At 66.4% G+C, this 12,888-nt stretch overlaps 1 protein-coding gene across 1 annotated transcript; it reads left to right on the top strand.

Annotated features, from left to right (window-relative positions):
• Positions 1-795: 795 nt before the first annotated feature.
• Positions 796-12,342, top strand: LOC124716840 (serine/arginine repetitive matrix protein 2-like; the record flags this gene model as incomplete). Its single annotated transcript, XM_047243393.1, is given in 6 exon segments — positions 796-989; positions 991-1,236; positions 1,238-1,463; positions 1,466-1,834; positions 1,836-1,874; positions 6,388-12,342. Coding segments are annotated over 6 exon segments (7,029 nt in total), but the record flags the coding sequence as incomplete, so codon positions are not given.
• Between the last annotated feature and the right edge of the window lie 546 nt (positions 12,343-12,888).

Genomic DNA, 12,888 nt, shown 5'->3' with positions numbered 1-12,888 from the left:
AAAACCAACAGAACCAGGAGGATAGCGGGGCCAACATAAGCAAGGACACCATGAGAGGGAAGGGAAATGATCAAGGAAGGGAAAGGAGCAAGGAAGGGAAAGAAGGCTGCAATGGCTCAGCGCCCTGTGCTCACCATGCACGTATCCACAAGAGTTTGTGGACCCCCTGGGAGGGGAGGTGGCGGTATAGGAGGGAGAGAAGGCGGAGGACGAGGATTAGGGGGGCTGAGGAGGAGGAGGATGAAGGGGGGGATGAGGATGAAGACGGTGTTGAGGGGGGCGGAAGACGGGGTTGAGGGGGGGAAGATAAGTCTGTCTTTAACTTCCGGTTACGGTGTTCTCTGGTCCTAGTACAGACTGATCTCCCAGGGATCATCATAGAAACTGGACACTAAAGAAGCCACATTTATCCTTCAATGAACATGCTCAAATAAAACCATAAATACATATCAGTTAGTGGAGTAATGCCCTTGGAGCGAAAAGGTGCAAAGTGCACTCAGCTAGAAATATTAGAAAATTGAAAAGAGACTGGTGTATCTCCATATTTATTAATGAACTAGGTCAGTACCCAACATTTCCCAAATATATTTATTTATTTGCCCCCCTCCTCCACTGCCACCCCTCCTCCTCCTCCTCCTATTCCACCGTCCTCCTCCTCCTCTTCTGCCCCCTCCTCCACCCCTCCTCCTCCTTCTCTCCTCCGCACCCCCCTCCTCTTCTTCCGCACCCCCCCCTCCTCCGCCCCCTCCTCCTCCTCCTCCTCCTCCGCCCCCTCCTCCTCCGCCCCCTCCTCCTCCTCCTCCTCCGCCCCCTCCTCCTCCTCCTCCGCCCCCTCCTCCTCCTCCTCCGCCCCCTCCTCCTCCTCCTCCGCCCCCTCCTCCTCCTCCTCCTCCTCCTCCGCCCCCTCCTCCTCCTCCTCCGCCCCCTCCTCCTCCTCCTCCTCCGCCCCCTCCTCCTCCTCCTCCGCCCCCTCCTCCTCCTCCTCCTCCGCCCCTCCTCCACCTCCTCCGCCCCTCCTCCTCCTCCTCCGCCCCCTCCTCCTCCTTCTCCGCCCCCTCCTCCTCCTCCTCCGCCCCCTCCTCCTCCTCCTCCTCCGCCCCCTCCTCCTCCTCCTCCTCCGCCCCCTCCTCCTCCTCCTCCGCCCCCTCCTCCTCCTCCTCCGCCCCCTCCTCCTCCTCCTCTGCCCCCTCCTCCTCCTCCTCCGCCCCCTCCTCCTCCTCCTCCTCCTCCGCCCCCCCTCCTCCTCCTCCTCCGCCCCCTCTCCTCCTCCTCCTCCTCCGCCCCCTCCTCCTCCTCCTCCTCCGCCCCCTCCTCCTCCTCCTCCTCCTCCTCCTCCGCCCCCTCCTCCTCCTCCGCCCCCTCCTCCTCCTCCTCCTCCTCCTCCGCCCCCTCCTCCTCCTCCTCCTCCGCCCCCTCCTCCTCCTCCGCCCCCTCCTCCTCCTCCTCCTCCTCCTCCGCCCCCTCTCCTCCTCCTCCTCCTCTCTCCTCCGCCTCCTCCTCTCCGCCCTCCTCCTCTCCTCCTCCTCCGCCCCCTCCTCCTCCTCCTCCTCCGCCCCCTCCTCCTCCGCCCCCTCCTCCTCCGCCCCCTCCTCCTCCGCCCCCTCCTCCTCCGCCCCCTCCTCCTCCGCCCCCTCCTCCTCCGCCCCCTCCACCTCCTCCTCCTCCTCCGCCCCCTCCTCCTCCTCCTCCTCCGCCCTCTCCTCCTCCTCCTCCTCCGCCCCCTCCTCCTCCTCCTCCGCCCCCTCCTCCTCCTTCTCCGCCCCCTCCTCCTCCTTCTCCGCCCCTCCTCATCCTCCTCCGCCCCCCTCCTCCTCCTCCTCCGCCCCCCCCCTCCTCCTCCTCCTCCTCCTCCTCTTCCTCCTCCTCCTCCGCCCCCCTCCTCCTCCTCCTCCGGCCCCCTCCTCCTCCTCCTCCCTCTGCCCCCTCCTCCTCCTCCTCCTCTGCCCCCTCCTCCTCCTCCTCCTCCTCCTCCGCCCCCTCCTCCTCCTCCTCCTCCTCCGCCCCCTCCTCCTCCGCCCCCTCCTCCTCCTCCTCCTCCTCCTCCTCCTCCTCCTCCTCCTCCGCCCCCTCCTCCTCCGCCCCCTCCTCCTCCGCCCCCTCCTCCTCCTCCTCCTCCTCCTCCTCCGCCCCCTCCTCCTCCGCCCCCTCCTCCTCCTCCTCCTCCTCCGCCCCCTCCTCCTCCTCCGCCCCCTCCGCCCCCTCCTCCTCCTCCTCCCCCTCCTCCTCCTCCTCCTCCTCCCCCTCCTCCCCCTCCTCCTCCTCCTCCTCCTCCTCCTCCTCCTCCTCCTCCTCCTCCTCCTCCTCCTCCTCCTCCTCCGCCCCCTCCTCCTCCTCCTCCTCCTCCTCCTCCTCCTCCTCCTCCTCCTCCTCCTCCTCCGCCCCCTCCTCCTCCTCCTCCTCCTCCTCCGCCCACTCCTCCTCCTCCTCCTCCTCCGCCCCCTCCTCCTCCTCCTCCTCCTCCTCCGCCCCCTCCTCCTCCGCCCCCTCCTCCTCCGCCCCCTCCTCCTCCTCCTCCTCCTCCTCCGCCCCCTCCTCCTCCTCCTCCGCCCCCTCCTCCTCCGCCTCCTCCTCCTCCTCCTCCTCCTCCTCCTCCTCCTCCGCCCCCTCCTCCGCCCCCTCCTCCTCCTCCTCCTCCTCCTCCTCCTCCTCCGCCCCCTCCCCCTCCTCCTCCGCCCCCTCCCCCTCCTCCTCCGCCCCCTCCCCCTGCTCCTCCGCCCCCTCCCCCTCCTCCACCGCCCCCTCCCCTCCTCCACCGCCCCCTCCCCCTCCTCCTCCGCCCCCTCCCCCTCCTCCTCCGCCCCCTCCCCCTCCTCCTCCGCCCCCTCCCCCTCCTCCGCCCCCTCCCCGTCCTCCGCCCCCTCCCCGTCCTCCGCCCCCTCCCCGTCCTCCGCCCCCTCCCCCTCCTCCGCCCCCTCCCCCTCCTCCGCCCCCTCCCCCTCCTCCGCCCCCTCCCCGTCTTCCGCCCCCTCCCCGTCTTCCGCCCCCTCCCCGTCTTCCGCCCCCTCCCCGTCTTCCGCCCCCTCCCCGTCTTCCACCCCCTCCCCGTCTTCCGCCCCCTCCCCGTCTTCCTCCCCCTCCCCGTCGTCCGCCCCCTCATCCTCACCCCCCTATTCCGTCCCCCCTCAACCCCCTCCCCGTCTTCTGCCTTCTCCCCCTTCTATTCTGCCCCCTCCCCTCCCAGGGGGTCCACAACTCTTTTGTGGATACGTGCATGGCGAGCACGGGGCCCCGAGCCATTGCAGCGTTCTTTCTCTCCAGGGCTGCATTTCCTTTCCCTTCCCCTCCTTGCTCCTTTCCCCTCTCCCTTGCCCTCTCCCTCTCCCTCCCTCTCCCTCTCCCTCTCCTCTCCCTCTCTTGGTGTCCTTGCTTATGTTGGCCCCACTATCTTCCTGGTTCTGTTGGTTTTCCAACTCGGCTTTGTTGAGGGGGGGGGGGGCGGTAGATGATGGTGAAGATGAGTGGGCAGTAGATGAGGGTGAGGATGAAGGGGCGGTAGAGGAGGGTGAGAGGGGGGCGGTAGAGGAGGGTGGTGAGGCAGCGGTAGAGGAGGTGGAGGAGGAGGGGCCGGAAGAAGAAGAAGAAGAAGAAGAAGAAGAAGAGGGGGTGGAAGAGGAGGAGGATGGGGTAAGAGGAGGGTGAATAAATAAATATATTTGGGAAATGGTGGGTACTGACCTAGTTCATTAATAAATATGGAGATACACCAGTCTCTTTTCTGTTTTCTAATATTTCTAGCTGAGTGCACTTTGCACCTTTTCACTCCAAGGGCATTACTCCACTATCTGATATGTATTTATGGTTTTATTTGAGCATGTTCATTGAAGGATAAATGTGGCTTCTTTAGTCTCCAGTTTCTATGATGTTCTCTGGGAGATCAGTCTGTACTAGGATCAGAGAACACCATAACCGGAAGTTAAAGACAGACTTATCTTCTGCCAAACACTGCTTAAATGAAAACCAAAAAACGTAACAGATGTAAAACTCAGATGCATCAATAGTTAATGAAGAGATGGTTTGATCCCACAGTTATTATTAAATGGACAAACTGAATTATTCGCCACTTTTAGACAATGTTTCAACCCCATATCATAGGAGAATAACCATGTTGGCTTCATACATGAGGAGACAATGACCACAATTTCCTCTTGCTGTGCCTAGCTCAACTCGAATTTGTTTGGCCATAGTTATTGCAAATTCTACCCAAATGAATTTTGTAAATCCATGTGTAACACTGTCAAAATTGTCAAGAGAGAAAACTTTTACAGTTTAATTCTTAAACAGATAGATCAAAAAGTTTGCACGTTTATCTTTGCATGTAATCTTTTGGAGCAGATGTGTACAAAAAAGACCTTATAACACTAATCCCAGGCAATATAGTCACCATGAAGTCTGCGAAACAAGGCTAAAAAAGTTTTTTTTTAAATTTATACTATCATACATGTTCAGTGCAAGGTATTCCATTGTATATTTTAGTGTATGTCCATAGTCTGAACATCTGTAACGACTGTCTTGATTGTATATGAGGACATGTGCTTTCGAGGTTACTATCTACTTAGCCACACAAATCCAGTAAAATTTCCATCTTTCGCTCTTACTTCTTTCCATTTATAGAACAAACTATTTAAATTTTAATTTGTTTAAATATTTAACCAAATAAACCTTCTAATGTATAAATGTACTAAAATTCTGTCACTCAGCTGTGTGCCGAAGAAGAGGAAAGTGGAAACTTATGAAAGATCATATATCAGGAGTACATCAATGCAGAAATTGACAAATTCAATGCAAAATTGATGAAAAATAAGGAAACTGCAAAGGGGATTCAGAGTGCTACCAATCATGGTCCTAAAGGACGCTTTTTTAATGACCCATTAGTCAGCTTAGCAAGCCCATTATGTAACACAATTTGGTGATACAATCGATCACAAAACACTTTTCATGAACCCAGTAATTTGTCATAAGTAAGGTCAAATAATGAACTGGTGTTCAAAATCGTGAATTGCAAATAAAATCGTTCAAATGGCTCTGAGCACTATGAGACTTAACATCAGAGGTCATCAGACCCCTAGACTTAGAACTACTTAAACCTTACTAATCTAAGAACATCACACACATCCATGCCAGAGGCAGGATTCTAACCTGCAACCGTAGCAGCAGCACGGTTCCGGACTGAAGCACCTAGAACCGCTCAGTGACAGCCGCCGGCTTATTACAAATAGCTATACTAAGTGGAATGAGACACTACACCACATCCAGTAAAATTGTATTGAGCAAGAACTATGTCTACCACCAGCAGATATAACAACACACTCAAGGTTGCTGCAAGTAAATTTGTCATCAGAATTACCTGGACAACAAACAGATCATAAAATTTCAGATTCAGAAATGGAAAAGTTCAGTAGTGTCTTTCGGGACAGAGACTGCTGTGAACACAACGGCCGAAATATACGATTTTGATCAAATATGAGCATACCACAATAAATTACTTCTGCTATCAAATATGATATGTAACTTCGTAATGCCATTAATTACAATATTAATTGTTTAACTGAGTTATTTAAATACATGACTGAGCAAATATGATGTGAATTAGACAGTGTTGTTTTGGATGCTTCACAACTAATCATGTTACTCCTAAAATTCAGATGTAAATTAATTTGACACGGTTGAAGACAAGTTGTGATGAAAATCTCACTTGTAACAGGCAACCATAGCTACACTACTCAAATTTGAGCAAAATAACGTTCACTCTGCTCCAAGCAATCATATTTTTAGGATTATCCTTTATTTCACTTATTAAGAACTTGCATTATAGAAAGAAGACCTTCAGGATAAATTATTCATTTAGAAATCTTAATGAAATAAAATCAAACCTTATATCTTATAATCTCTTACGCATAATTTAGGTCAATGCTTCATGTGCCCCATTTGGGCTTCCATCTGAACTCCCACGCTCTTTTTTTAGTGGTTCCAGTTACCTGCGTTTCACTTTTATAGCTGAATTTCTGTTTTGACTTCATTTTCAGTATCTTGGCAATGGGTCTCAAGAAAATATTAGCATTCATCTTTCGTGTGACCATTAATGGGCTTCCCTTGATTAAGGCTACACCTTCACCACACATTTCGTTCTTGACTGACATGCTATGTCTTGCCACAGGCTTTGACATTACACTCGTGGTAGGAACTAAACTGGAATTACTGGGTTGATCTGGCAAAAAAGGCACACCTCTTTCCATCACCAACAGATGACCAGTAGCTTGTATAACTGTAGGTAGCATGACTGATGGCCCCTTTGTAGGTGACAATATGACCGCACTGCTGTTCTGAGGCATGCGACATTCCCTAGCCACTGATGCCTTTGTTGCCCAGTAACTGCACGATCTGCTTTAGTTGACGCCACCTCCGCCGCCTCAGCAGCGGCCGCGCAGCCCTCCACAACTGCCACCTCCGCCGCCCCAGCAACAGCGGCCGCGCCGCCCTCCACAACCGCCACCTCCGCCGCCCCAGCAGCAGCAATGGCAGAGGCCGCGCCGCCTTCCACAACCGCCTCCGCGCCACTCCACGCCACCCCTGCAGTGGCCCCTCTGCCCTCCACAACCGCCTCAGCGCCACTCCTCCTCGCCGCACCTGCAGCGGCAGCGCCACTCCTCCTCGCCGCACCTGCAGCGGCAGCGCCGCTCCTCCTCGCCGCACCTGCAGCGGCAGCGCCGCTCGTCCCCGCCGCACCTGCACCGGCAGCGCCGCTCGTCCCCGCCGCACCTGCACCGGCAGCGCCGCTCGTCCCCGCCGCACCTGCACCGGCAGCGCCGCTCGTCCCCGCCGCACCTGCACCGGCAGCGCCGCTCGTCCCCGCCGCACCTGCACCGGCAGCGCCGCTCGTCCCCGCCGCACCTGCACCGGCAGCGCCGCTCGTCCCCGCCGCACCTGCACCGGCAGCGCCGCTCGTCCCCGCCGCACCTGCACCGGCAGCGCCGCTCGTCCCCGCTGCACCTGCACCGGCAGCGCCGCTCGTCCCCGCCGCACCTGCACCGGCAGCGCCGCTCGTCCCCGCCGCACCTGCACCGGCAGCGCCGCTCGTCCCCGCCGCACCTGCACCGGCAGCGCCGCTCGTCCCCGCCGCACCTGCACCGGCAGCGCCGCTCGTCCCCGCCGCACCTGCACCGGCAGCGCCGCTCGTCCCTGCCGCACCTGCACCGGCAGCGCCGCTCGTCCCCGCCGCACCTGCACCGGCAGCGCCGCTCGTCCCCGCCGCACCTGCACCGGCAGCGCCGCTCGTCCCCGCCGCACCTGCACCGGCAGCGCCGCTCGTCCCCGCCGCACCTGCACCGGCAGCGCCGCTCGTCCCCGCCGCACCTGCACCGGCAGCGCCGCTCGTCCCCGCCGCACCTGCACCGGCAGCGCCGCTCGTCCCCGCCGCACCTGCACCGGCAGCGCCGCTCGTCCCCGCCGCACCTGCACCGGCAGCGCCGCTCGTCCCCGCCGCACCTGCACCGGCAGCGCCGCTCGTCCCCGCCGCACCTGCACCGGCAGCGCCGCTCGTCCCCGCCGCACCTGCACCGGCAGCGCCGCTCGTCCCCGCCGCACCTGCACCGGCAGCGCCGCTCGTCCCCGCCGCACCTGCACCGGCAGCGCCGCTCGTCCCCGCCGCACCTGCACCGGCAGCGCCGCTCGTCCCCGCCGCACCTGCACCGGCAGCGCCGCTCGTCCCCGCCGCACCTGCACCGGCAGCGCCGCTCGTCCCCGCCGCACCTGCACCGGCAGCGCCGCTCGTCCCCGCCGCACCTGCACCGGCAGCGCCGCTCGTCCCCGCCGCACCTGCACCGGCAGCGCCGCTCGTCCCCGCCGCACCTGCACCGGCAGCGCCGCTCGTCCCCGCCGCACCTGCACCGGCAGCGCCGCTCGTCCCCGCCGCACCTGCACCGGCAGCGCCGCTCGTCCCCGCCGCACCTGCACCGGCAGCGCCGCTCGTCCCCGCCGCACCTGCACCGGCAGCGCCGCTCGTCCCCGCCGCACCTGCACCGGCAGCGCCGCTCGTCCCCGCCGCACCTGCACCGGCAGCGCCGCTCGTCCCCGCCGCACCTGCACCGGCAGCGCCGCTCGTCCCCGCCGCACCTGCACCGGCAGCGCCGCTCGTCCCCGCCGCACCTGCACCGGCAGCGCCGCTCGTCCCCGCCGCACCTGCACCGGCAGCGCCGCTCGTCCCCGCCGCACCTGCACCGGCAGCGCCGCTCGTCCCCGCCGCACCTGCACCGGCAGCGCCGCTCGTCCCCGCCGCACCTGCACCGGCAGCGCCGCTCGTCCCCGCCGCACCTGCACCGGCAGCGCCGCTCGTCCCCGCCGCACCTGCACCGGCAGCGCCGCTCGTCCCCGCCGCACCTGCACCGGCAGCGCCGCTCGTCCCCGCCGCACCTGCACCGGCAGCGCCGCTCGTCCCCGCCGCACCTGCACCGGCAGCGCCGCTCGTCCCCGCCGCACCTGCACCGGCAGCGCCGCTCGTCCCCGCCGCACCTGCACCGGCAGCGCCGCTCGTCCCCGCCGCACCTGCACCGGCAGCGCCGCTCGTCCCCGCCGCACCTGCACCGGCAGCGCCGCTCGTCCCCGCCGCACCTGCACCGGCAGCGCCGCTCGTCCCCGCCGCACCTGCACCGGCAGCGCCGCTATTCCCCGCCGCACCTGCACCGGCAGCGCCGCTCGTCCCCGCCGCACCGGCAGCGCCGCTCGTCCCCGCCGCACCGGCAGCGCCGCTCGTCCCCGCCGCACCGGCAGCGCCGCTCGTCCCCGCCGCACCGGCAGCGCCGCTCGTCCCCGCCGCACCTGCACCGGCAGCGCCGCACCTGCACCGGCAGCGCCGCACCTGCACCGGCAGCGCCGCACCTGCACCGGCAGCGCCGCACCTGCACCGGCAGCGCCGCACCTGCACCGGCAGCGCCGCACCTGCACCGGCAGCGCCGCACCTGCACCGGCAGCGCCGCACCTGCACCGGCAGCGCCGCACCTGCACCGGCAGCGCCGCTCGTCCCCGCCGCACCTGCACCGGCAGCGCCGCTCGTCCCCGCCGCACCTGCACCGGCAGCGCCGCTCGTCCCCGCCGCACCTGCACCGGCAGCGCCGCTCGTCCCCGCCGCACCTGCACCGGCAGCGCCGCTCGTCCCCGCCGCACCTGCACCGGCAGCGCCGCTCGTCCCCGCCGCACCTGCACCGGCAGCGCCGCTCGTCCCCGCCGCACCTGCACCGGCAGCGCCGCTCGTCCCCGCCGCACCTGCACCGGCAGCGCCGCTCGTCCCCGCCGCACCTGCACAGGCAGCGCCGCTCGTCCCCGCCGCACCTGCACCGGCAGCGCCGCTCGTCCCCGCCGCACCTGCACCGGCAGCGCCGCTCGTCCCCGCCGCACCTGCACCTGCACCGGCAGCGCCGCTCGTCCCCGCCGCACCTGCACCTGCACCGGCAGCGCCGCTCGTCCCCGCCGCACCTGCACCTGCACCGGCAGCGCCGCTCGTCCCCGCCGCACCTGCACCTGCACCGGCAGCGCCGCTCGTCCCCGCCGCACCTGCACCTGCACCGGCAGCGCCGCTCGTCCCCGCCGCACCTGCACCTGCACCGGCAGCGCCGCTCGTCCCCGCCGCACCTGCACCTGCACCGGCAGCGCCGCTCGTCCCCGCCGCACCTGCACCTGCACCGGCAGCGCCGCTCGTCCCCGCCGCACCTGCACCTGCACCGGCAGCGCCGCTCGTCCCCGCCGCACCTGCACCTGCACCGGCAGCGCCGCTCGTCCCCGCCGCACCTGCACCTGCACCGGCAGCGCCGCTCGTCCCCGCCGCACCTGCACCTGCACCGGCAGCGCCGCTCGTCCCCGCCGCACCTGCACCTGCACCGGCAGCGCCGCTCGTCCCCGCCGCACCTGCACCTGCACCGGCAGCGCCGCTCGTCCCCGCCGCACCTGCACCTGCACCGGCAGCGCCGCTCGTCCCCGCCGCACCTGCACCTGCACCGGCAGCGCCGCTCGTCCCCGCCGCACCTGCACCTGCACCGGCAGCGCCGCTCGTCCCCGCCGCACCTGCACCTGCACCGGCAGCGCCGCTCGTCCCCGCCGCACCTGCACCTGCACCGGCAGCGCCGCTCGTCCCCGCCGCACCTGCACCTGCACCGGCAGCGCCGCTCGTCCCCGCCGCACCTGCACCTGCACCGGCAGCGCCGCTCGTCCCCGCCGCACCTGCACCTGCACCGGCAGCGCCGCTCGTCCCCGCCGCACCTGCACCTGCACCGGCAGCGCCGCTCGTCCCCGCCGCACCTGCACCTGCACCGGCAGCGCCGCTCGTCCCCGCCGCACCTGCACCTGCACCGGCAGCGCCGCTCGTCCCCGCCGCACCTGCACCTGCACCGGCAGCGCCGCTCGTCCCCGCCGCACCTGCACCTGCACCGGCAGCGCCGCTCGTCCCCGCCGCACCTGCACCTGCACCGGCAGCGCCGCTCGTCCCCGCCGCACCTGCACCTGCACCGGCAGCGCCGCTCGTCCCCGCCGCACCTGCACCTGCACCGGCAGCGCCGCTCGTCCCCGCCGCACCTGCACCTGCACCGGCAGCGCCGCTCGTCCCCGCCGCACCTGCACCTGCACCGGCAGCGCCGCTCGTCCCCGCCGCACCTGCACCTGCACCGGCAGCGCCGCTCGTCCCCGCCGCACCTGCACCTGCACCGGCAGCGCCGCTCGTCCCCGCCGCACCTGCACCTGCACCGGCAGCGCCGCTCGTCCCCGCCGCACCTGCACCTGCACCGGCAGCGCCGCTCGTCCCCGCCGCACCTGCACCTGCACCGGCAGCGCCGCTCGTCCCCGCCGCACCTGCACCTGCACCGGCAGCGCCGCTCGTCCCCGCCGCACCTGCACCTGCACCGGCAGCGCCGCTCGTCCCCGCCGCACCTGCACCTGCACCGGCAGCGCCGCTCGTCCCCGCCGCACCTGCACCTGCACCGGCAGCGCCGCTCGTCCCCGCCGCACCTGCACCTGCACCGGCAGCGCCGCTCGTCCCCGCCGCACCTGCACCTGCACCGGCAGCGCCGCTCGTCCCCGCCGCACCTGCACCTGCACCGGCAGCGCCGCTCGTCCCCGCCGCACCTGCACCTGCACCGGCAGCGCCGCTCGTCCCCGCCGCACCTGCACCTGCACCGGCAGCGCCGCTCGTCCCCGCCGCACCTGCACCTGCACCGGCAGCGCCGCTCGTCCCCGCCGCACCTGCACCTGCACCGGCAGCGCCGCTCGTCCCCGCCGCACCTGCACCGGCAGCGCCGCTCGTCCCCGCCGCACCTGCAGCGGCAGCGCCGCTCGTCCCCGCCGCACCTGCACCGGCAGCGCCGCTCGTCCCCGCCGCACCTGCAGCGGCAGCGCCGCTCGTCCCCGCCGCACCTGCAGCGGCAGCGCCGCTCGTCCCCGCCGCACCTGCAGCGGCAGCGCCGCTCGTCCCCGCCGCACCTGCAGCGGCAGCGCCGCTCGTCCCCGCCGCACCGGCAGCGGCAGCGCCGCTCGTCCCCGCCGCACCGGCAGCGGCAGCGCCGCTCGTCCCCGCCGCACCGGCAGCGGCAGCGCCGCTCGTCCCCGCCGCACCGGCAGCGGCAGCGCCGCTCGTCCCCGCCGCACCTGCACCGGCAGCGCCGCTCGTCCCCGCCGCACCTGCACCGGCAGCGCCGCTCGTCCCCGCCGCACCCGCACCGGCAGCGCCGCTCGTCCCCGCCGCACCCGCACCGGCAGCGCCGCTCGTCCCCGCCGCACCCGCAGCGGCAGCGCCGCTCGTCCCCGCCGCACCCGCAGCGGCAGCGCCGCTCGTCCCCGCCGCACCCGCAGCGGCAGCGCCGCTCGTCCCCGCCGCACCCGCAGCGGCAGCGCCGCTCGTCCCCGCCGCACCGGCAGCGGCAGCGCCGCTCGTCCCCGCCGCACCGGCAGCGGCAGCGCCGCTCGTCCCCCGCCGCGCCTGCACCGGCAGCGCCGCTCGTCCCCCGCCGCGCCTGCACCGGCAGCGCCGCTCGTCCCCCGCCGCGCCTGCACCGGCAGCGCCGCTCGTCCCCCGCCGCGCCTGCACCGGCAGCGCCGCTCGTCCCCCGCCGCGCCTGCACCGGCAGCGCCGCTCGTCCCCCGCCGCGCCTGCACCGGCAGCGCCGCTCGTCCCCCGCCGCGCCCGCACCGGCAGCGCCGCTCGTCCCCCGCCGCGCCCGCACCGGCAGCGCCGCTCGTCCCCCGCCGCGCCCGCACCGGCAGCGCCGCTCGTCCCCCGCCCCGCCCCGCCCCGCCGCGCCCGCACCGGCAGCGCCGCGCCCGCAGCCACTGCAACTGTACCTCTACAGACTCTGCATCCTTTCCTAGTCACTGCTGCCACCGGCGCCCTAGAGGGATCGTCAACTTTTCTAGCTGCTCCAGCAGCGGCACCACCAATGCGCCCTGCAGGAGTTGATGCATCTGTGCCCTTGTGCCCTACAGGAGTCGATGCTGGGCTATTGCCCCTACAGATTTTGTGTCATGGAGTATTCTGTTGCTTTGGCTTGCCTTTCTACCTTTCTGTGTTAGAGGGGTTGTAGATTTGTCTTTTTCTGACAGACGAGCTGGAGCTGCAGAGACTCCCGATACAGTCAAGGTTCGCATACATGTGGCTGTTTTATCCCATTCACATGCTGTAATATGTATTCTCACTGGAGCTCTGGCAGGACATTTCAGTATCAATTGATCAGGCATTGTGGACACCTTCCGTGTCCAGTTTTGTGTTCTCAGTTTGTGCATGTAACAGAGATTTTCTTATAGCTTCATTCCCTTCAGTTCTGCCTTTTGAGCAAGTTTCAGTGTCATCATTCTTCGAGAAGCAACAGGTAATCTTTATCTCAATTTGCTGCTGCATGGACAGTTCTTTAGGTAAAC

The sequence above is a fragment of the Schistocerca piceifrons genome, chromosome 9 (assembly GCF_021461385.2).
Source record: "Schistocerca piceifrons isolate TAMUIC-IGC-003096 chromosome 9, iqSchPice1.1, whole genome shotgun sequence".
NCBI lineage: Eukaryota > Metazoa > Arthropoda > Insecta > Orthoptera > Acrididae > Schistocerca > Schistocerca piceifrons.
Note: the sequence above shows the minus strand (reverse complement) of the source record. Positions and strands in the feature narration are given on the sequence as shown.